A 23,010-nucleotide genomic window follows, 5' to 3' on the forward strand; every position below is an offset into this window, starting at 1 on the left:
CATCATGTCCAATTTCCTCCCATATTTAATCACTGCACTGACGTTAAAAACGCAGATTCAGTCCCACTGCGGAGAGCTCTCCAGTGTCATTTCCGACCGCCGTGTAGATATTCAGGTGACGCTGCGTACATTTAAAAGACCAAATGTTGACAGGATGGTAAGGGAGTGTATGCAGGAAGAGACGATGCAGGTCAAAAGACCCCCGCTGAATCATTTGAGGCGCCTGGTTAATATCCACAGCACGGGCCTGTGAAATCGGATTGTTGGTCGCTCAACAATTCCTCATGTGCAATTATCGCAGAATGGCCATAATGTGTCCTCCAGTTGTAATCACAACTCCCCCTGGTAGCTCAAGATAGGTTAGCTGAGAAATTTGTCTTGATAACAAGTATTCTTTTTCTGAGTTTTATGTGGCCATGCATGGCTGGAATGTAAATAGTCCCCGCAAACTCAGAGGCGGAAGCGCTAGAAAACTTCACCGGCAGAAAATCCTGTCGTCACGCACTTCCAAGGCGCTAACTTGCCCTTATCACCACCGGAGTTCTCGCCACCCGCTGGGTATTATGGCACCACGTCGCCCCACCGGGCATCACTGTTTAAGATCAGCCCCCCCCCCCCTCCCCCCGCCACAAACACTCCATGCCCGTCTATCTCCACCCACTTCCTAGGTGATGGGTGGAACAGCCCTACAAATACAGATTTCTGTTTCCAACAAACCTACTCTTTATAAAATTTAATTTTGTTTATCTGTGCCCCCCCCCCCCCCCATTTCCACACAACTTGGCGCTAGCACAAAAAAAAAAAAAGAAATTGCAATTAATTGCCAAACAATGCATAAACTTTTCATTAGAAGTTCATTATATCAGATGGGTTCGGCGCAGAATGGATTTATGATTTATGTCTGCGTGCTCCGGCAGATTGGGGGCGTGCCGCCGCTGAATGCTCCATTAAACCATGGGGGTTCTTCCAGGAGTACATCTACTGCAGAATCTCAATCATACATGAGAAGCATTACCAGTAACAAGCGCTTCATCAAAGCTACACCTGAGAAGCACCATAAGCAGGCTGCCTGAGGTCCAGGGGAAGAGACCTTTTGTTTTCATTCACAATTGCACATCGCTGAGTAAGAAGCAGGTGGATTTTCTCGAACCAAGACCATGACTTTGCTCCGAGATTATAACTGATGCCCTTGCTAACAGTATAAGAATGTTCACCTGCCAGCGATTTTATCTGAATCGAGCTGGGATTGAGTTCCTGACACGCAAAAAAAATCAACCAGTAATGGCTGTGGCGGTAACTGCTCCTCATGCACAATGCGATACATATTTTATTTTCCTTCTGAAAAGTTAGATTCTGAATAGTAGCTATTCAGGGAACATTTTCGGCACAAGTGCTCATTGATGTTTGATGTGATAAAAGCCGTTTATAAACAGTCGTAACGCTTTTAACCCAAAATGTGGCACTTGCTTCAGCCCTGAAGTGCCTGACTGTAACGAGAAGCCTAAATGATATAAAGCATGGTTTGCGCAGCTATACGGCTTTGGTTTGAGCAGCGGATTTAAAGGGAGGAATTTGAAAACTGCTGACAGTTTAGACCAGTGGTTGTCAAACTCGGTCCTCGGGCCCCACTGCCCTGCTTGTTTCCCAGCTATCCCTGCCCTACACACTGCTGATCACCTGGATCAGGTGTGTTCAGTCAATCAGAAGCTGAAAGACAGCTGGGACTTGTGTGTGGGGCAGGGATAGCAGGAAAACAAGCAGGGCAGTGGGGCCCGAGGACCAACCACTGGTTTAGACTGATCCGCTCCTTAGGTGACATTTGGAAAATGTGGCACTGGAGGCCTTCGGATGAGTTTTTTGTTGCCCGTGTAATTCCAGATACTGATTCAGCGTGGCACATTGAGAGGGACCCTATCTATCTATCTATCTATCTATCTATCTATCTATCTATCTATCTATCTATCTATCTATCTATCTATCTATCTATCTATCTATCTGTCTATCTGTCTGTCTGTCTGTCTGTCTGTCTGTCTGTCTGTCTGTCTGTAGTGTGTTTTCACTATACATTTGTACATATCAGGACATATTTCATGTTCTCTGTACAGTTTAATTCAGTAGTGATACCCAATGGCAACAAAATGCTTTCCAGAATGACTGTCCGGTATCGTCGCAATGACCAATTTTAAATTTAAGATCAAAGAGATAGGTCTGAATCTGTAAATTGAGTAGGAGTTGGATTATGGTCTGGCAGGCTTTAGCGTGTTTAGTTTATAATCTACCACAATGGATGCAGAATCTCCAAATGAATCATCCCAGCAGGTAATTATGTGCAATGTCTGTCATTTTCCTAGTCTCTGTTCCATCACAGGGTTGCATGTTAAATTTCTGCCTTGGTCATCTCGATTGGATTGTAGAAGAATGCTTGCTTGTGGCTGAGTTCCCGGTGCCATTAGCCATTATGGTTGGAAAGAGTTTTTATTACTTATGCTGTTATACACTTTACGTATGTGTTTATGTTGAGTGCTTGCGTAGACCCATTCCATCAGTAATGATCTCTGAAATGTAAAATGCACTGCAGTGTTGCCCTTAGCTACCTTCTCCCTCAAACAGTTCAGTTCAGTCGTTACAGTGTGGAGTTCACACACTTAAAAATTCCCAGTGATTTTGTGGTCTAGTGTAGGTAAGACCATGGCAAAGTCTTGACTAATTTTTTCAGGATGTATTTCTTCGTGAGAATTTGCCTTTGAACATTTTATGAATGGTGGATCTAAAAAAACGATCCCTGCAGGGCCTTGTTTTATAAAGCAGCTATAAGATATTAACTTTCCCCTGACTTCCTGACACTGGGCTTATTTAATTATGTATTACAAAGTATTATACTTGCCTGGCCTGTTGAACATTAGCTGCCCTTAATCGTGGCCTCCGAAGTCATGCTCTAAGACATGTGAAACCATGGATGAGTTTTCTTTAATTTCCTTCCTGGAGAAAGTGTAAATTTGTCAACACTGTCAAACTCTGTCAACTCTAACACAGTAAAAATGCTTTCCATTGAGACTTGAATCAGAAATATGACAGCTTAAATAAATTGCCAGTATTAATATCCGTGCGCTATTATATTTAGCATATGCTTATGTGTTAAATAGCAGCCAGTCTTTCCCACAGATATACATTTAGCATTTGCTGTACTATGACGTATATGTTATCTTGACCTTAGGATAGTTTCTCAAGATCACCTTCAGTAACCTCCAATTTCCTGTTGGCATTACATGGAGGTCAGGAATGTACCCCTTTCTTTGGCAGGGATTAATGTATTAATTTGCTGCCCATTTGTAAAGGGATACCATGAAACCTCATCTTGCTGACCATCGTTTAAAAATCGCTCTGTTGACTTCCGGTGGAACATTCCATGCGGAAATTCGGCGTTCCATATGATTTTTTTTTTTTAGGATTAAACAGGACATGTAAATATTGTCTTAATAACTCTTTCTTGTTTGCGTGTTTCGGAACAGGATATATGGCTGTTTCCAATTGGTCTTCAGCTGCTATGCGTGCATCCACGCGTTTTCGGGATAAGGGGGACGTCACAGTTTAAGTGTATTATGGCGTAAGTGGAACACCTCGACTTTCTACTCCACAGAAATATTGGGTTTTATGACTTTTTCCGTAAACCCCAAGCAGACCGTATCTGCAGCAGCAATACCACGTTACGGCCGAGATATGGACCCCGCGTTTAAATTTACTTTCCCCTTTTTCTCCTGGGATTTATTTATTTTCCCTCCTAGATCTGTGTGTGTATGTATTTTTTGTCGGTCCGTGCACTTCTCCTGCCCCCAGCCTCCACCTCCCGTATGCCGGTTACAATCGGCGGCTGACATCTGCTCTCAGGTCCGATGGTTTGGCCAAATGTCGCATCATGGTGTCATGCGATGTCCTTGGGGCAAAGAAAAACTGATTGGGACCCTTATTTCCAATCATGAACGCAGGGCGACTGATGCTCCGGTTGAGATGATTGATGATGATATGTTGCAGGGCGTGGGATATGTGTGTGTGTCTGTGGGGGGGATAACACTGGGGGGGGGGGCTGCGCGGATAAACATCCGGGCAGAGCCGCCGTGCCCTGCGGCCAGCAGCGGCGAGTGCCGCGGTCGCTGGGGTCTCACGAAGACGACGACCGTCAAGTGTTTGCTCTGCACAAAAATTGCCGATAAGAAACGGCATCGTGGGAGGCACGCAGCTGGGAGGGAGAGAGCGCCACAGCTTTATTTAAAAATGAGGCTTTGGGTTCAGGCGAGCCAAGATGCAATGTGGAACAAAAATAAGATCAGATTTCACATAAGCTGACAATGAGGACAACCAATGAGATAAAAGCAATGGAATTCACATTCATTTCTATGGGCGTGACCATAATCATGACAACATTAACCGCTACCCAGCCCTAACCTTAACCATAAGTAACCAAACAAAATATGAGAATTTTGGCATTTTTAATGTTGTGATTGCAGTCACACATTTTTATAAAACTGAATTTCCGAAAAAATAGTCCCACAATGTCCAAATATCAGGTTTTTATCACATTAAATATATCACATATATTTAAGGCAGTGAAGTAGTAGAGTCGTTCTCTGGGATATTTTTCCATTCAGCATGACATTCTGCTGCTGCTCTACTTTGTAGAATAACACTGACTCTCTGCTTTTCCCCTCAGAGTCGTCCTCATCAGTGCTGGTGTACATGGACACGACCACGACAAGAACAACCACGCGGTCGACTCCTCTCGTCACCATCACCAGGACGTTCACCACGTCCACCGCCGGCCCACGCGGCAGGAGCACTACCACTGTGTCGCCAGCAGAGGGCAACAGACCGGAGCGCACCACGCGGCCGCCGTTCGTCTCGCAGCTGCCCAACATAGCCGTGGACTACTGCAGCCCGGTGGAGGAGGCTGACGTTTCCTGGCCTAAAACGCACCAGGGGCAGGTTGCTAAGCAGCCATGCCCTGCCGGAACAATAGGTGATACTTTATGACATCATAAGTGGCTGACATCATCAGGGATCAGGGGTAGCAATAATGTTTGTCAGACCATGAAGCTAATTTTACACAGTGGCGTTCATAGAATTTTAATACATTTGTTTTGTGGAAAGTATTTATTTGTTGCTGAATGTTCCTAAAAAGTCACCAGACATTGAAGTTTAATTACCACTGAATATGACCTAATCTATTTCAGTTTTACATCACTTGTATATCCTCAGTTTCTATTAGTTTTTGGCAGGCATAGAACACCCAGTGTAATATGACTGGAACAGTAATCTTGTAATTGAGACTCAATAATTTGTTTTCATCGAGGACAAGCGACCAAATTAGATTAATAATGTGGTATTTGGCTGTGTGACTCAAACCAGCACCTGTGCTGTGCTTTAGTGAGGCCTAGAAGGTTTGAGCCGCTATCAGCACCAAACCGGAAATGTCACACATACAAGTAAATTAAGTGCACCTGTGTAATTACATGCACATGTACACAATTTTTGGGATATAACATATCATAGCAGAAAAATAGACATAATGTACTGTAATTACGTTTTGTGCCTTGATACAAATCATAGCCACTGTCACTGAGGACATATACTGCATTTATTGCGGTCGCATATTTACATGTAAATTCATGCAAGAAAATTTGCAAGCCGGCCTCAGACATTATGTGAGATGGAAGTCGGAGAGTCTGGCTGACTCGAGATGAAACTAAGTGGGTCACATGAAGTTCATAGAGACTGCATCAAGCAAATGAATGTTATTAGGCTAAGAAGCCTTTCCTCGAGGCAATCCATTGACCTTTGAAAACAAACTCACCTTCTAAACCCCGAAACTTAGTTTCATGCATATTAGCTACAGATTGAATTGTACAGTATATTAATCTGCTGTATCTAATTGCGTTTAGTTATCATAATGCGCTTTGTTGCATAATGACTGCACATCTAAGACAATGGAAACCCGATATAAATGCGATATAAATATAAATGCGAGCACACGCAAATAAAGCCGGCAGTTAAAAATGCGAAGAAAGTGAGAGATGTGATTTAGATTCACATTAGGGATTTGGTCGGGACTTCCCCTTGGGCTCCAAATAACTGGAGCGTGATCCTTGTCTTCGTAGTCGCACGTGTAAAATTGCACCCTCCGTTTCTGCATGGCCAGACTCACCATCTAGAGCGAATGCTTAGCAACATGGTCCTTTGTCTGTCTGTCTTCCAGGGGTTGCTACGTACACATGCCTGCCGCACGATGGGTACTGGGACCCTCAAGGGCCTGACCTGAGCAACTGCACCTCACCTTGGGTCAGCCACATAACCCAGAAGGTGAGAGCCGCACGACCAAGACGACCAACCGGTCAGCTGGAGAACTGCTATTGTTCCGAAAAGTTCTGGTTTTCCCTCCGCTGTCCCTTTATAATGATAATGACGATGGTGGTACTGGTAGGGATGGTATACGTCATCTTATTAATTTGCATTGTTAACTGCCCAAACCAGGGGGAGGTGCAGTGGCGCAGTGCTGAGCACTGTTGTCTCACGTCTCTGGGATCAGGGTTTGAGTCTCTGCCAGAGTTCCATGAGTGTGAAGTTTGCATGATCTCCTCATGTCGTCGTGGGATACCCTCCATGCACTCCAGTTTTAGTCCCCCTCAGTCCAGAAACATGCTGAGGCTAATTGGAGTTACTAAATTGCCCCTAGGTGTGTATGTGTGAGTGAATGGTGTGTGAGTGTATCCCCTGTGATGGGTTGGCGCCCCATCCTGGGTTGCCCATCCCATAGCCTCCAGGATAGGGGATCCCCTGCCACCCTGAGTAGGATAAGCGGTTACAGAACATGGATGAAAGGGTGCGCCTGCTCAACCCAATGTCAGCTCTTTTTCAAAATAAAAAGTTTGAAAATAAAAAAAAATCATGGAACAAGGGCCTCTGCCAACGACAAAGAACAAATCCGTCATTCGCTTTCTTAATGGTTTGATCCCGTCTTTGGGAAAAACATTGAATCATTTAGTAATATTTTACTCATAGACTCGTGAAATGTTCATTATTCAAGCGACGCTCTAGAACTTCTTTTGTTTAGGAATCACACATAATGCGTTACAGACTCTTATTGTAATAGGATTACATTATGAGGCATATGATGCAGTGAAGTTTACCCTTTCAGAAAGAAAAGCACCGTCTTCTTCTAATTAACAAACTAAACTGAAGTAACCAGCAAGCAGTTTTAGTTCTCTTGTATTCGCAATTTTCAAAACTGAGACTGTTTTAGGAAAGATAAATTAATATTTTTGATATGTCCATTTGCATATCCTGGTCACAGTAGGGAAGGAGGTGATGATGGTGATGATGATGATGATGATGATGATGATGATGATGATGATTTATTATTATTATTATTATTATTAGTAGTAGTAGTAGTAGTAATTGCTGTAGTAGTAGTAGTAGTTGCAATAGTAGTCACAGTAGTACAGTAGTTGTAGTAATAGTAATACTTTTTGTAGTAGTAGTTGCGGTAGTAGTCACAGTAGTACAGTAGTTGTAGTAATAGTAGTACTTTTTGTAGTAGTAATTGCTGTAGTAGTAGTACAGTAGTTGTAGTAATAGTAGTAGTTGGTCATTTCATTCCATGATTTATTGTTAATCAGTATTATTTATGAATTTATTTATTTTTTAATGAATGAACCATTAAGGATCTTTAATGGTCTGAAAATGCAGTGAATGAAATTGACAGGCACATTAGTCAAATTAAATGTGCTTTCTAATTAAAATGACTGTCAGTGGTGTTTATGAGGTCAGCAGACTCATTTTCATAGGACCCAATTACAGTCCTTAACGGGAAAATGGTAACAAACCCAAACTTAAGTAAGTTGAATTAAGCTGGTGCTTATCTTGCTATTGCAATGAAGGGGCAGCTTAACCCTGGCCTCTCACTAATCAGTACAAGTGCTTACTCAGTAATTATGCTTTCACCAAGTGTCAAAGGTATTTGGGAATCACTCCATTCAGCAGTTTTCACAACATTACATCACATGGCATTATGACACAAAAGGATTCCAATGTAACAAATTTAACCCTTTGGAGTTGGCAGCCCCTAAATAAAAAATATTTTAAAAACACCCACAAAAACCTTGAATGGTCTGCTTTTTAAATATATACAGGTAGAAACAAAAAGTATTTTTAGAGCTTTGTAAGGAGAATAAAAACTACAAGAGTGACTGACCCGAGTGTTTGAGTCTCAAAGCAGCGCCGATCACCCACCCATTTGCAAATTGCATTAACAATGATAACGATACGATAATCCCACGGTTGTTACTGGGTCAAGAAAACACATGAAAATTCCCAGAAAGAAGAGCTTATGTCTGGGTTTGGTTTACACTGATTGAGGAGCTGCAAACTATTTTGTGATGTGCGAGTTTTCACTGAGAAAATGTGGTAAAAATACGTAGTTTCAATTCATAGATAACTGTGAATTCGGACAAGCAGTCTTTATAAGTATATGCTAACTCATGTTGTTCATTTGGCATTTTTCACTACCTTTATGAGACTTTTTCGCATTTTCCGAGTTATTGGAAATTCTGTTTGGCAGATAAATGCAGTTTAAAACAACAAATAACAATAATCTATGAAAAAGGGAATCAAGGACAATGGACTAATTAAAAAAAGAAAATAATAGATGTGTTACAGTTTATAATGAATTTCAAGTCAAGAATGCATTATATCCCTTTGTTTGTTTTGCATAAAATTTAGATAATTCCAGGAATCTGCTACAGTAAGTCTGGGCAAATGGCATCCACCCATTTCCAGTACCTGCTTGTTCCATTCAGGGTCATGGGGCATCTGGAGCCTATGGGCACAAGGCAGGGAATAACCCAGGATGGGGTACAGACCCATCACAAGGGCTCTATGGACACAAGGCAGGGAATAACCCAGGATGGGGTACAGACCCATCACAGGGCACTATGGACACAAGGCGGGGAATAACCCAGGATGGGGTACAGACCCATCACAGGGCACTATGGACACAAGGCAGGGAATAACCCAGGATGGGGTACAGACCCATCACAGGGCACTATGGACACAAGGCAGGGAATAACCCAGGATGGGGTACAGACCCATCACAGGGCACTATGGACACAAGGCAGGGAATAACCCAGGATGGGGTACAGACCCATCACAGGGCACTATGGGCACAAGGCAGGGAATAACCCAGGATGGGGTACAGACCCATCACAGGGCACTATGGACACAAGGCAGGGAATAACCCAGGATGGGGTACAGACCCATCACAGGGCACTATGGACACAAGGCAGGGAATAACCCAGGATGGGGTACAGACCCATCACAGGGCACTATGGACACAAGGCAGGGAATAACCCAGGATGGGGTACAGACCCATCATAGGACACTATGGGCAATCTGGTAACTGCAATTAACCTCAGCATGTTTTTGGACTATAACAGATTACCTGTAGGAAACCCTATGGCGACATGGGGAGAACATGCAAACTCTGCACACCTGGAGCCATGGCAGAGACTTAAACCCAGGTCCCAGAGGTTAGCAAACAGTGCTAACCTCTACACCACCATTTGCGCAAATTATAGAAGGATAAAGAATGCAGAAAACTTGTTTCGGCTCGGGACCTATTTTATAGACCTATTTTCCATGACAGGGAAGTTCAGACCCATTTGACTCTAAAATTAGTCCAGCATAATTCCTGCTTTCTCTTCATGTATCCAGTCTGTTGCTGTCTAACATTCTGACAGTCCCAGAAAAAAAATGGCCGCTGTGTCTGGGACGTTTCGATCTGAAGGTGGACGCTTCTCACGGGGTTTAACATGCCTTTGCGTCTCCTGTCACTGGAAAGATGAGGATAGGTGAGACTGCGGCCATCATCGCCCGGGAGCTCTCGGAACAGACCAAGAGCCACATCCACCCAGGGGACATCTTATATGTGGTCAAGGCCATGGGCCAGCTGGTGGACCTGCTGGACGTCCAGCTCCGTAACCTCACCCCCGGGGGAAAGGACAGTGCGGCTCGCAGCTTGAACAAGGTAGGGGCCACTTGCACTTGGAGACAGCTGCCTGCTGCCTAGCCTTGCCCGTCCAGTCTAGGTAACATCTGCTTCCTGTTCCAAGTTTCTTACCTTATTTATTTATTTATTCCACACTAAAAATGGCGTAGCATATGCGCACAGATCTAAAGGGCATTTATTACTTAATAATTCCTTTAAACATGAAGGAAATTGAGGTCTTCAAACACATACATAATGTGTGTGTATGTGTATGCATACGTGTGGGTGGTGAGACCTTGGCAATCATCTCCCCTTATTTAATATGTTTTGAAAATTACTCTGCGGATTAAAAAAAAAAAGAAATGTGCGATTCCTGACTCAAAGTAATCTGTAAATCTAGCTTCAGGAGGATTAGTAATGAGCTCATCTGTTTATCTGATTATTTGGCTGGATGTTAATGCTCTGGGGGTCATGCGATACCCCAAAGTTTAATCATTTGTACACATTAAGAAAATGGCCCTGACCTGCCTACTATCAGTCGTATAAGGTGTTTGTTTATCGTAGAAGTTTCGGACCGAGACCGATCATTTTCAGGCCAGAAGCCGGTCCTTGACCTGTCACCCTCAAAAGCTAATCTGTAAATAAATTGTGCGTGACACCGATTGCTTGAAGTACCGCAAAGAAGCCAGGGGTCCTTCAAACGTCGTGGGTATTGTTAGAATCCGTAGCGCTCAGATTGTGTGTGAGGATTATCCTGTCGTCAGGGAAACAAGTGTATTTGTTTAAATCCCGCACTACAGATGAAAGAACACTGCTTGTCAGGTTTACGGGCAACAAAGGGTTCGATGTTCTTCGTGACAGCCGCTCCCAAAAATACGTTGCAAAAATGAAAAAGACATAGAACGTCTCCTTCAAGCCTGACCTTAACTCCGCTGCCATCTGCGATGCGAAACATCTCGCGCAGATTTGCAGAGGGCTGTCAGTTACGTTTTTATTTTCAATTCTGGCTTTTCGCTATATTTACTCACGCTAGTGGCAAGTGCTCCGAAATGCGAGATACAGTAGTGCAGTGTTTAGTGCGAAGCAAATTACTCAGAGTCCGCTGCTGGCCGCATGCAGGGCGCCCAGGCAGTAAAGTTAACTTAATGCATTCGTTTCACAGCGCCGCTGAGGGGAAACAAACATCAGTGGAATCCAAAATGTCAGCCATTAATACGTTTGGATGGCTTTACTTGTACTGGAACGCAGACACCTGTTTTTAAAATGGCTTTTCAAACTTCATTTTATTCCCGTAACTAGATGTTCCCTTTGAGATTTAATGTCAATTCTTCAGAGCGGATGGGAGCATATTGCAGAACCAGCGATTACACGGCATGGTGGAAATCTGATGTCAGTCCCCTGTCCCTCTGTATCCAGCAAATGCAGTGATTAATAGATTTTAATTTCCAGCCTCACTGGCATTAGAGGGACGTCGCTGTTACCAAAGTGGCAAATGCTGGATCTCATCTTGGTTTTCACCGCTGAGAGCTGTGATGGTCAGATGAAGAGTCTCACGTCCGGGAAACATCTTTTCAAGAATGGAATTCCTACCTAATGCCACCCTTTCCAGTGTTTAAGACCATTTCCCCCCAGCACTAGCCCAGGACTGGAAACACTAAATTGCCAGCGAGAGCACAGGGGCGTGAGAATCTGAGACACGCGTCAACGAGCCGGACCCGGCGTTGACGTCGCTGTGCACTGGACTCTGAACGAGAATCCCTGCTCTTCTCACCCATAAGCTCACTGCGCCCTTAGTGCCACTCAGTGAGCTTCAGTTAGCGGCTAAAAATAAACATTGATTTTACGCCAGAATAATTTATGATGGCTTAATGGGATATCTTATAGGATTCCTGACTGACACAAAGTGTCATACAAATAATGCATACATAACTGTTACACACGGTGCCAATGTAATAATAATAGTAAGAATAATAATAATTATTAGAGATACACATTATTCTTGAAGTCCTGTAATACACAGCATATACAAACGCTTTTATAAAAGACTGTGGAAGTTCCAGGTGCTGTAAGCACATTATGAACAGTGTTAATCTTCCATGAAAAGTCACATGGTATTCCTTGAGATTATCTCTTATCGGGATTTGGTTAACCCCTGCCGGATTCTGCCACACGACTCTTTTCGGCATTAAAATGATTCACCGTGAGCGCTTCCTGTTTATTTTTTTTATTATTTAATTCTTCATATCCTGTTTGGCATCGAGTCCCTGTAAGCCGCATTACTCTAGAGCTCGATTATTTCAATACCCTCCGCTAAGAGGCAGCTGAATTAAAGATTCCTTTGATACTTTGCACTGTACACTGCGCTTTCAGACAAAGCCCAGATTGAGACTGCCAGCGACGAGATCCGTACCACTTTCATGATCAAAGGCCCGGCAACGTTAATGGTGCAGCTTCTTGAGCAGTTGAATGCAGCTTGAGATGAATGCTTGTGTATCAGGATGGCACACATTAAGGCAAATCGGGAGTATGGGGGATTAATGTCGAGATCCTCACGAGGACGACAACTCGCTGTTTATTTTTTCATTTGAGTCTCCAGAATAAACACAGGTACTTACCTATTCATATCGGAACAAAACGTCTGCATGTCTCTGTGCGCCTGTGTCTAGCTATCCAATCAACAAAACAACAAATAAAAGCACCTGCTATGTTCTCAGATCACATGCAAACACGGAGCACGTTAGCGAGCGGGCACGGTCGCCGATGTCCGCCGTCCGCCCCCACGGCGTCGCCTCTCACGGTGCTAATGAATTGTTTTCGGTTTCAGCTGCAGAAACGGGAACGCTCCTGCCGATTTTTCGTACAGGTACTCCCACTGATATTTTCGATTTCTGAATGTTGGTGTAGCCCAGTGGTTGTGAAAAGCATGCTTTGTGTGTCGTCGCCATTATCATCGCAGTCAAAAAAAAGGATCTGTTGGAATTGTTCCTTAAAGCTGTAATTGCTCTGCTATTTTATATTTATATATACGTTATTTATTTATAATGTTCAATGTTTGAATGTTTTCCATTAGATCTAGACCACTAAATAATCACTATTTATTGACGCCATGTGTAGATTAATTATTCCACGCATGCCTTGTGATTATTGTTTTGCACCTGATATGATTATGAGTGTGGTAATGGTCCTGTTTACCAGACAGGGCCATGTGCCGAAGGTATGGTTTTAGCTTGATGCTAACCCATTTCAGCTAGCTTCACGTGTCGTGCTGAATACTGCTGCCAAGAATATTATCTTACAATGAGTTCAGACATGGCCATTCGTCATATTTATTTATCAATTGAAGATGAAAAAAAATACATTACACATAAGCCTTAATAATGATTATATATGACAAATAAATCATAAATAAATCATACTGTTGCATCTCCCCATTAAACAAGTAATTCATATTTTGTCAGTATTGTTATTAAATACAATATTCAATGACCCAATTAACGATGCATGTGTTAATATCCTACAAGCTGGTACAATGTTACTCCGACAGTAATATGAGAATATTAGAGGCAAGAGGAAGCATTTTGATGGATTATGTGCCACAATGTTAGTGACATCATTTACGCTGTTTGTTATTTATTTTTTTAACATTATCCATGAATTTGTGCGTGGTTACTTCCTTCTCGTCGTCGTTGGGTGTTCTTTAAAGGTTCATTCACCTCCTGGGCCTCTCTTCCAGGGAGGTCCTTTTGTAGTAGCCTAATGCAGTCTTAATGAAAGATTTCCCCCAAGCCTCAGTGAAACTCGGTGACGCTCAATTTCCTTTCCTGTTTGGCACCCTCCTGGGTGACCCCATATGAGCTCACCCACGCGGTCTCTCCGTCTCTCGCAGCCTCCCCTTTGAAGAACTAAAACCGTTCTCTCCCTCTTGTTTTCTGCATCCACAGACCGGCTTGAGCCGGTCAGCTGCGTGTGCCCACGTTTACCGCCGGCCAGCTCGACGTCGCAATTAATATGATCGTTATCGCGCCGAATAGAGCCGGCCGCCAGCGGATGCGGTTTGCAGTCGCCGCTCTACCTCCCGGCGCAATTGGGGCAGAATGATTGATCGCGGTTTCGCAAGCCGCCCTCCGCAGCCCCCCAAGTCAGACGAAAAAAAAAGGCTTTCATATCGCTCAGATCCCGCTACGAAGAGCAAGGGGAGAGCTTCAGACAGTGTCTCTGCTCGCCAAAAGCTGCATCCATTAGCCAAAAGGGAGCTTATCGACATAGGACAGGATTTTGGGTCAAGTTAACGGTTAAGTGTGGAATCGCATCTGGATGTACTGTCCGGGCCGTGACGGGAAGCGATAACGTATTATGATGTATCAAGTCGAGGTGAGTTAGGAAAGGCCATAAGCACTCATGAAGATCTGACTGCTTGAGATTTCCAGTTGTGGATTCCAGCCGTTAAAATGTCCCTCGATGTCAGAAGTTCAAACTGAAGTACGGCCATGTTTTACTGACCGAGACCAGTACCATCTCCAACTTTGAAATGGGTGGACCGCAGGATATATCTATGGGCGAGGGGGTGTTGACTTAGCTTATGACAGGGCGAGCCCAGCTTATGATGGAGTTGGCCAGAACCGGCTACAATGGATCTGGGCCAGAACAGGAGGATAACAGGACACTTTCCCATCTTTCATCTAAATATAATTTACAAATTTAAGAAACATCAGAAGTTATTAGAGTAGGACAACGCGATATATCGTTTCAGCGTCGTCATCACACGATCTGTCACCACTGCTTTGTGTCATGATAACACCCAACTTATTTGACACTCTGTGGATAATACTGGGTTATATTTGACTATGGTTTATTTAGGGTAAACTTCACCTCCTGTTTTGTTTTATAAGCATTGCAATATTAAGTGCAAATATTTCCAATATTGCAACATTATATCGCAATGTGATGTCATGCAGCCCTACCTTAGAGGCAAGTATTACACTTTAAACATGATATAGACAGATTGCGAGATTACCTTAGGTGGTCTGACACCTTCGTGGTCTTCATAACCTAGGATAATTCTGCATAGGCGAGTCAACATGATTGTTTGTTTGCCCGTGTCCTTTTGAGACGAACAAACTCTCTGTACGTGTCTGTTTACCGTTTATGTTGTACCAGGCCGACCGGATGTTTTCAAGAAATAAGTGAGCTTGTATGGGAATTTCTTCCACCACTAGAATACGTGAACTGCTGTTTACCATTTTGCAACCATGTTGATCTGACACCGGATTCTACATCGGAGGTTATTTGTCTGGTCCACAAGCATTTACTTTTGCTTTGGACTGATCACTGATCACAGCAAATTCCAATCTGTCTGTTCTCCGTAATCTCTAATCCAGTGAAGGGTTGTTGCAAGGCTGGAGCAAAAGCCTGAAAAGGCAAAACCCACTAAGGGCAAATTAGGAGAAATCTGTCCACAGCTTTTGGATGCTCAGGTCACTCATAATAACTGTCACTTTCAAAAGGAGCCTCCTCATCGACAGGCCCAGCACAGCAATAAAACGCACAATCCTGTAGGCCAACGCTACACAGCGAGCCCCAGAACCACCGAGTCAAGTTAAGTAACCAAAATGAGTAAAACGAGCAACATTATTCATTTTGAACCTCCTAATTATGTCCTTTGAATAGCTACACAGCTTCCTTACTCTTATAAGATGAAGTGAGGACATTACATGGGATTAGGGTGAGAAAACCATTGAAGTAAAATACACAGCATGCGTATATTTTTAGATACTTTTGAAGTGTTTTTTTGTTCTAATCTTCTAAGCTGTTATTATTACTATATTGTTTTGTTTTTCTTTTTTCTTCCCCTGAAAGGGACCTGTACACATCTTGGTTTTAAACCTATTTGTACAGTTGGCTGCAGTTTGTAGTTGGTGTGAAGGACCGTTTTGCTAACCATTTTGAGCTATATGTTGTTCTGCTTTAATGTTTCATATGTATTGTTTATTAGTGGGAAACTTGCAGGCGCAGAAATGATGTCTCTGGATCTTTGTGTTGTCACAGACATTGTCCGATTGATGTCTTTTCCATGCGGAATCTACCCAGGATTGATTGTTATGAACACCAACTCCACCCCTGTGCTTGTTTAAATGGATCATCGCGTGTGCGTTTTCCTTTCTTCTAGATCTTTCCCCGTAGACGTGTCTTCTTGTAAGCCTTAGTTAGTGGCGGCCTCTGTTTACCATACCGCTAACAGCCTCTGTGGATCCTCCGCCCAATGCCATGCCCTGCGAGGCACACACGTCTCATTTGCAAGTCAAGCACATTTCGCGGTTCAAGTCGACCAGTTCCTGCCTCACCGACTGTTCTGTTTACATGTCGGGATTAGAGTTTAACCGAGTCTCTACGCATTTAACCCAATTTAAGGCATTAAGAGGCACACACTTACCAGGGCAAATGAAATGTTTTGGAAACTTTGCATTCTAACGATTTCTGAGATCATTTCTGATTCTTCCTCTTGCAATTAATCTTGAGAAATGATTATACTTGCTAATATCGTACATATTGAAACATTTCCCTTTTTCGCGGTTCTCTTTTCACGTATTCCCGTGGGCCACGCGACAGAATAGCGCCTGTATTCATCTAATTGTGTGAGATATTCCAGGGGAAATGTTGCTTTCCCTTTGCCATCTGCCACTATATATATATATATATATATATATATATATATATATATATATATATATATATATAGTTTTTAACTTATGCAATATACATCGATATATGCTTTGGAGATATGTACAGCTACTATGATATGTATTGCATCAGCTATAGTTATTTGAAATATTCGTGAGAGGTCCACCTACATTTCTGTTACATTCGGCTTGCTAGTTTGTCAACCAAGTTAAGCATCAGGCCTGGATCAAAGACCTCACCATAAATTATTAGATATAATAATGTTATAATGTATAATAAAACAGGTAAAACATCAACGATAGTCATTGTTTCCAGATAGTGAAACAGATGGTTACTGATTCCTACTGAATAGTGTAAAAAAAATGTTACTGCTGCATAAGTGGAGAATAAAAAAACACACATGCATGGAACGGCTAGAATTAGGTCACCCGGTGCAATTTGATCTACCCCCTGGCTTTGGGAAAGGGGGGGGGGGGGTCGCATCTCCTATGCCGTCCTCACTGACCTTCAGCCAAAGATCTAGGAACTAAAACGGAATGCATATTAATCACCTACTGGCTGGTCTGATCAGAGCTGTCCTTAACACCTACTGCTGTGAGCAGATGTCTTTCCTGTTGTCCACCGGTGGCGAGATATGTATGGTAAATCAAAAGTAAACAAATGACAGAGGTATTGTTTGAAGGCAGAGCTGCGATGCGCAGGCCACAGCTTCTCCTGAAGCCTCAGAGCTTCTTCGGAATCACGATTCCTGTGATATTTACATTAGGGCAGAGATCACGCTGATGTAAATATAGCTGCCCCCCCCCCCCCTAGATACTTCCCTGAGTTTAATTAAGAACAAAATTCTTCACCCCAGGCTCCTTATATGAATGCGCCTGTAAGTAATTATATTTTTAGTAGAAGCAATTTATTAATGTTTTTCTAAGTGTTATAACACTGGCTTTAATATCTCAATTTGTACCACGTGGACGCTGGGGTATATAGCTGATATTTACTTGGGCAAAATCAATTTCTAGGCAAGTCCTGTGATGCGAGCTATTTGTGTACCTCTCTTTAACGTGGTCCACATTACGTGCTGCACTGTGCCATAGGAGGTCAGTTTGCGTGGACCGTATTGATCCCTGAAAATACAGGTAACCCTCCGACATGCAGTGGTAAATTGCCTGAAAAGTATATCGTATGGATCTGTAAGGTTGCCTTCAGTTTACGGGTTGTGGGACTTTGTCTCCAAGTTAGCTGTTGTCAAATTGCATCCAATACCGTGTCTTAATGAATTCTGGTTCTGACATACTTGTATACATGGAGTGTTCCGAGGTATATGGGATACACCCCGGACACACACACTCGCATACATTCATGCAGTCACACACAATTTCTGTAAATTGTATGCGCCGGTCGAATACAAGCTTATATCTAAGAATCACAGAAATATTCTCTTTCAAAATACATCAGTGTAAATCTGCATTTAATGCCCAATACTTGATTGTGAATTTATGCAGAGACCCTTGAGGGTCACAGCTACAAATGCCTTTCCGTTGGCGTCCAAATTAGTTTGATTTTTGTGAGTGGGCTCTAACGGCACGCGCTGCACGTTCTGGAACTCGGCTACCCCTTCGTGCTGGGATGCTTAACCCCCCCGTTCACTGATCAAGACAGAATACAGCTATAGTGTTAATCCCTGAGGCATCTCGACAAAGTGCAACATTAGGGGCTTTGCAGTCATATAGGTGCTGGGATTATCCGTGGATTGTTTTTGGCCTCAGATAATTTTACTTCCGTACAGCTAAACTTTCTGGATGCTTTGCTATGCGATAACCTACCATTTGGAAATGCACTCGGGGCCCTTTTGAACAAACATGAGAAAAATGATACATTTCTGAAGCCTAGACATTGTACTCAGTTTTTGTATAATTCGTAAAGTAAACACAGACTTATGTCAGTATAATGAAATTTATGGAAAAATGAGAAAGACCCCCCATTTTTGGTCAGCGAATGCCAATTACCCTGTCTGGCATCATGACGTTAAAGGGCCCGGCTTTGCTCTTCCTTCCTGGTTTTGAAAGGGGATTGAAGTGGCAGGACGAGTTGCATTTACAGGCTGCAGGACAATGAACACAAGGGATTTCCGAGTATCCACTGTAGCGTGCTTTGTGCTAGTGAGTTTGTGAAGGGCTCATCTTGCAGTTGTACTATCTTATCGGGCTTCCGACTCATTGTCGTTTCAAGCATGTGAACAGAAAAGAGGTTCTCGGCAGCTGCTCAGAAATATCGGATTTGTCGGCTGATTACGGACTGCGTAAGAGCATGGCCATCGAGAAGTTTTCCGTAACTTTCTTCACGAGTCCGAGCATCGGGCTACAGCTTTCCCTGCATCATGCCATTGCTTCACATTCTATATTAACAAAATAATCAGGACAGAGGGGGAGAAATGTATAGTTTGTATTTGTTTAGTCGACATCACAGAACTCAAAACGAACAAAAGAGCTTCATAAATCATTCAAATCGAACACGCTAACTTGTAGAACTGAAATACATATGCCGAATGAAGGAATTCAGATTTAAATTAGAGATCTGCAACTTTTCAGATAGCAAGCAGCATCATTCAGCACACTTTAGCGCCGTTTGTGTAATTTAGGAAATTGCACGTTCTTAGTCCTTCCATTCGGCCTGAGTGAGTGCGTCACCTAAACCTTTTCCTTTCACGCAGGCCATGGTGGAGACAGTTAATAATCTGCTGCAGCCCCAGGCCCAGGCGGCCTGGAGGGAACTGTCGGCCATCGATCAGCTGAGAGCCGCCACCATGCTCCTCGATACGGTGGAAGAGGGGGCCTTCATGCTGGCAGACAACCTGCTCAAGACAGACATTGTGCAGGAGAGCACAGAGAACATCCGTAAGTAGAGACGGATAACCTTCTCTCGGAACAATCAGTAGTCGTGGATAAACAGAGCTCTCTGCGGCAAGACGATGGGTTTGCCATTTCTGGAAATACTTGTTTTTGATTAAAGCCAGTCTGCGCCTGTATCTGCTCAGCTGAATGAGCGAGTGGTTTTAATTGGCGCTGGTGATTATCACCAGCAGTTATATAATCATCATCATAGACTTTTATTGAAACACAATTAGCACACAGGATGTAATGTTTGGTATAGTCACATAGTCACACTTTCCTTTGATTATGCACTGATTTACTTTTAAATGATGGAAGTGCCCTTTGTAAAACAAGAATGCACAAATTATTTTCACTGTGTGACACTAAAATGCTCAAAAGCAAATTAATATTTTTATTTGCATTTTTTTTGTTACTCCAAATGCCCAAAGTGATGCCCTGCAAACTCCTCAGCTATCTTATATTTATATTTATTTATTATCGTTTAGCAGTTTAAATGAAATCATTTATTGCAGTGAGATTCTGAGAGGGGCTATCTTTTGTTTTCTACTCTAATAAAACTCTTTTTTTAACACTTTTTTGTAACTTAGCAACTCAGTTACTGCTCAGATACAAATCAAAGACATAGTAACTGCATGAATACATGTGATTGATTACTGATTAACAAACATGGGATCAGTACGTAACTAACACTTACTTTATGAGTAATTAATACATTAAGTAATAGTACAGTACTACGTTATTAGTACCCCCTAGTAAAGTGTTACCACTATTATTTATGTTTATTAAAGTTACAAGTCAGTTACAAATTACAATATACTTTGTTCTCTATCGTCCTTCCGTTTGTCAGATTTGCATTACATACCAAATGTGTTTGCATAACTACAGACAATTTCAAGAGATGTTTTTAATATACTCAGAACATATAACCTTAAAAGTGTCAGACCCACGACCTGTTCTCTTATTTTACTGAATTAGAAGTACTACTTTGAAATGTAGTTCAATGTAGAATTTCTAGTTCAAATATTTTTGTTTCATAGCACTGAAAATCAGCATTAATTATTTTGTTTGAGATTGTGTTACTGTTTAAGAACTTATTCTTTAGGAGAAAAAGAAAATATGCTGTGGTTTGGAAGCTTTGAGTTGGCACTGGTGTAAAGGGATTTTCCTGACAAGAACACAATTGCTTAAGCCTAATTGGCCTTCACCTAAAAATCATTAAAAAGCCCCATTTTCTGGATGAGAAGTTAAGGGGTAATTTTTTAGCCTGTGATTCTGAAGGGTGGTAGTGAATCTTATAACTAAATGGTGATCCAGAAAAGTTAGAGCCAAAGTATCTTCAATGCAGAATAGATGGACACAGCGCTGTAGATTTAGATGTTGGTTCTAGTAGTAGGGTGACCAGATAGTCCACATCAGGGAAGACACTCCGAACTACTTCAGGTTTTACAAACTGCTTTAAAACTGAAAGGCTCCTGTGCTCGACTAAATAGTTCCGTTCCTCTTCTGCTTTGACTTTGTTGCCTTGATTGAAAGACCCATCCAGCTGTTTCACATTAACATCAGTGACACGTGCATGATTATAGGAGACTGACCAATCAGCACACAGCAAGGACTCAGTGCTTCAGTGAAATCCAGGTCCTTTTAATTGAAGTGATAGTTTACGAATCCTGTCCTAGCTCACAGTGTCCCGCCTGACATGGATTATCCGGTCACCCTACCCAATAGTCACTGTTGGGTCAGTTTTTCAGGAACTTGATGTTAGATCAAACGACTTATCTGCTACCTATAAAAGTGTTTAGTCTTTCGAAACACGCAGCAAGAATGACCTCGAGACTTGTGGGAGAAGCCAAGGAGCGGGTCCGTGATGCCTTTGAAGGAGCCGGAGTTCAGTAGCCATGAACAAAGGTCCTCCAGTCAACCTTATGAAGACTGCTGTATAACACTGATGCATAGAGGAGTGTTGTACAAGAGAAGTGCAGATTCGACAAGCTATGTCAACTCATATGTATAATTTGCCAAAATGCATATTGGTGACCTATTTGCTATTTATGAAAAAAAATTCTGGTGAAGTGAAAGACGGAGCTTTTAAGCCAATATTTAAAGCACTACTTAGGACACTAAATCTTACACTCTCCCCATTTCATAAATGCCAACAGTGATATATAGATTGGGGGGCTATTATGCTTTGGGGGTGATTTTTTTTTATTAGCATAGACTGAAATACTGCAGGAAGATTTCTTTTAGTATGCCGGCATGCCAAAAACCCGAAAGCTTAGCAACATTAGTGTGTCTTTCACCAACCCAGTGTTTCCAAACACAAGGCTTGAGTTATATTGGGGTGTTTGGAAAGCATAAAATTGAAAGTCTTAGAATGGCTGAGTCAAAGCCCTGATTTCAGATGAGGATCCGTGGTGCAGAGGCATGATCTTCACCACCGGAACAACCTGGAGCAATTCTGCCTGGAAAGAAATGAGACAATGACTCCGGAATAGTTTGCAAAGTTTGCTTCATACTTACTTTCCAAAAGAATAGCCGTTATGGCTGCAAAAGGAGTCTCTGCAAATAATTAGAATGTGGGAGCAGAATACTTGAACAAACAGCTATTTTGAGTAATGCCGCATTAATTTTCAGTTTCACTGCTTTGAAATAAAAATAAAAAACTAAATTTCAGTGTAGGATTTTCAGTTCAGTGAAGCTAGTTAAGGAATCAAATACTTTTACGAGCCACTGCATATGACAAGAACTGGGCGTGTAATACAGTAACATCTATTCTCAGAGTGATCTGTGCCCCAGCGTGTTACTAAGTTTATGCATATTTAAAATCTCTTTCTGGATTGTTTTTATTTAAAACTATTTAGAGCACTGAACCTCCACCTTGGGAAAAGTGTGTCCTAAATACAATGTTTATGCACTTTTAGGTAGTTTTTTTTCTGTTTACAGAGCACTGCAAATGGGGAGACTGTTTTATTGAATATTCGTGTCTGTGTGCATGGAAGCGTTTTTCCTGCCAGTTTGAAAGTGTTGTCAGTTTTATCTGCGCTGATATTCGAGGGCCTTTTCCCCCTCATTCCGCATGTTAATGATGCACCTTAGTTTTTACCAGAGCTCACTGTCATGGAAGGCTCCACACCCTTTATTTCTCCACTGAGGATAATAAGCTATTGCTAATGTTTTTGTGCCAAACCTTCCTGCACTCTTTCTATTCTGCACTGCTTTGGAACCTGTTTCTGGAACACTAAGTTCCCCAGAGACACTCTGCAATTCTCTCTCTCTCTGTCTCTCTCTCTCTCTCTCTCTCTCTTTTTGCAGTTTCCTAAAGCAAGTATATCTAAAACCATCAACAATGAAATATGGGGTTTCAACAGCATACTTATATAATGTCGAAACCTGCTAAGTATGATAAATATGAAA

The 23,010-nt window shown here is 42.3% G+C and overlaps 1 protein-coding gene across 16 annotated transcripts in view; it reads left to right on the top strand.

Moving 5' to 3' along the window:
• Window positions 1–23,010, top strand: part of LOC125720529 (adhesion G protein-coupled receptor L3-like) — a 165,128-nt gene that overhangs the window by 99,320 nt on the left and 42,798 nt on the right. For 12 of the 16 annotated variants that reach the window (XM_048996038.1, XM_048996043.1, XM_048996045.1 and 9 more), the window contains 5 exons: window positions 4,706–5,011; window positions 6,248–6,351; window positions 9,887–10,072; window positions 12,858–12,896; window positions 19,419–19,602. In XM_048996038.1, the coding sequence (XP_048851995.1) occupies window positions 4,706–5,011; window positions 6,248–6,351; window positions 9,887–10,072; window positions 12,858–12,896; window positions 19,419–19,602 (819 nt within the window). The remainder of the gene's footprint in view (window positions 1–4,705; window positions 5,012–6,247; window positions 6,352–9,886; window positions 10,073–12,857; window positions 12,897–19,418; window positions 19,603–23,010) is intronic. The other 4 variants (XM_048996044.1, XM_048996047.1, XM_048996053.1 and 1 more) reach the window with 1 other exon arrangement.

The sequence above is a fragment of the Brienomyrus brachyistius genome, chromosome 25, assembly GCF_023856365.1.
Source record: "Brienomyrus brachyistius isolate T26 chromosome 25, BBRACH_0.4, whole genome shotgun sequence".
Taxonomy (NCBI): domain Eukaryota; kingdom Metazoa; phylum Chordata; class Actinopteri; order Osteoglossiformes; family Mormyridae; genus Brienomyrus; species Brienomyrus brachyistius.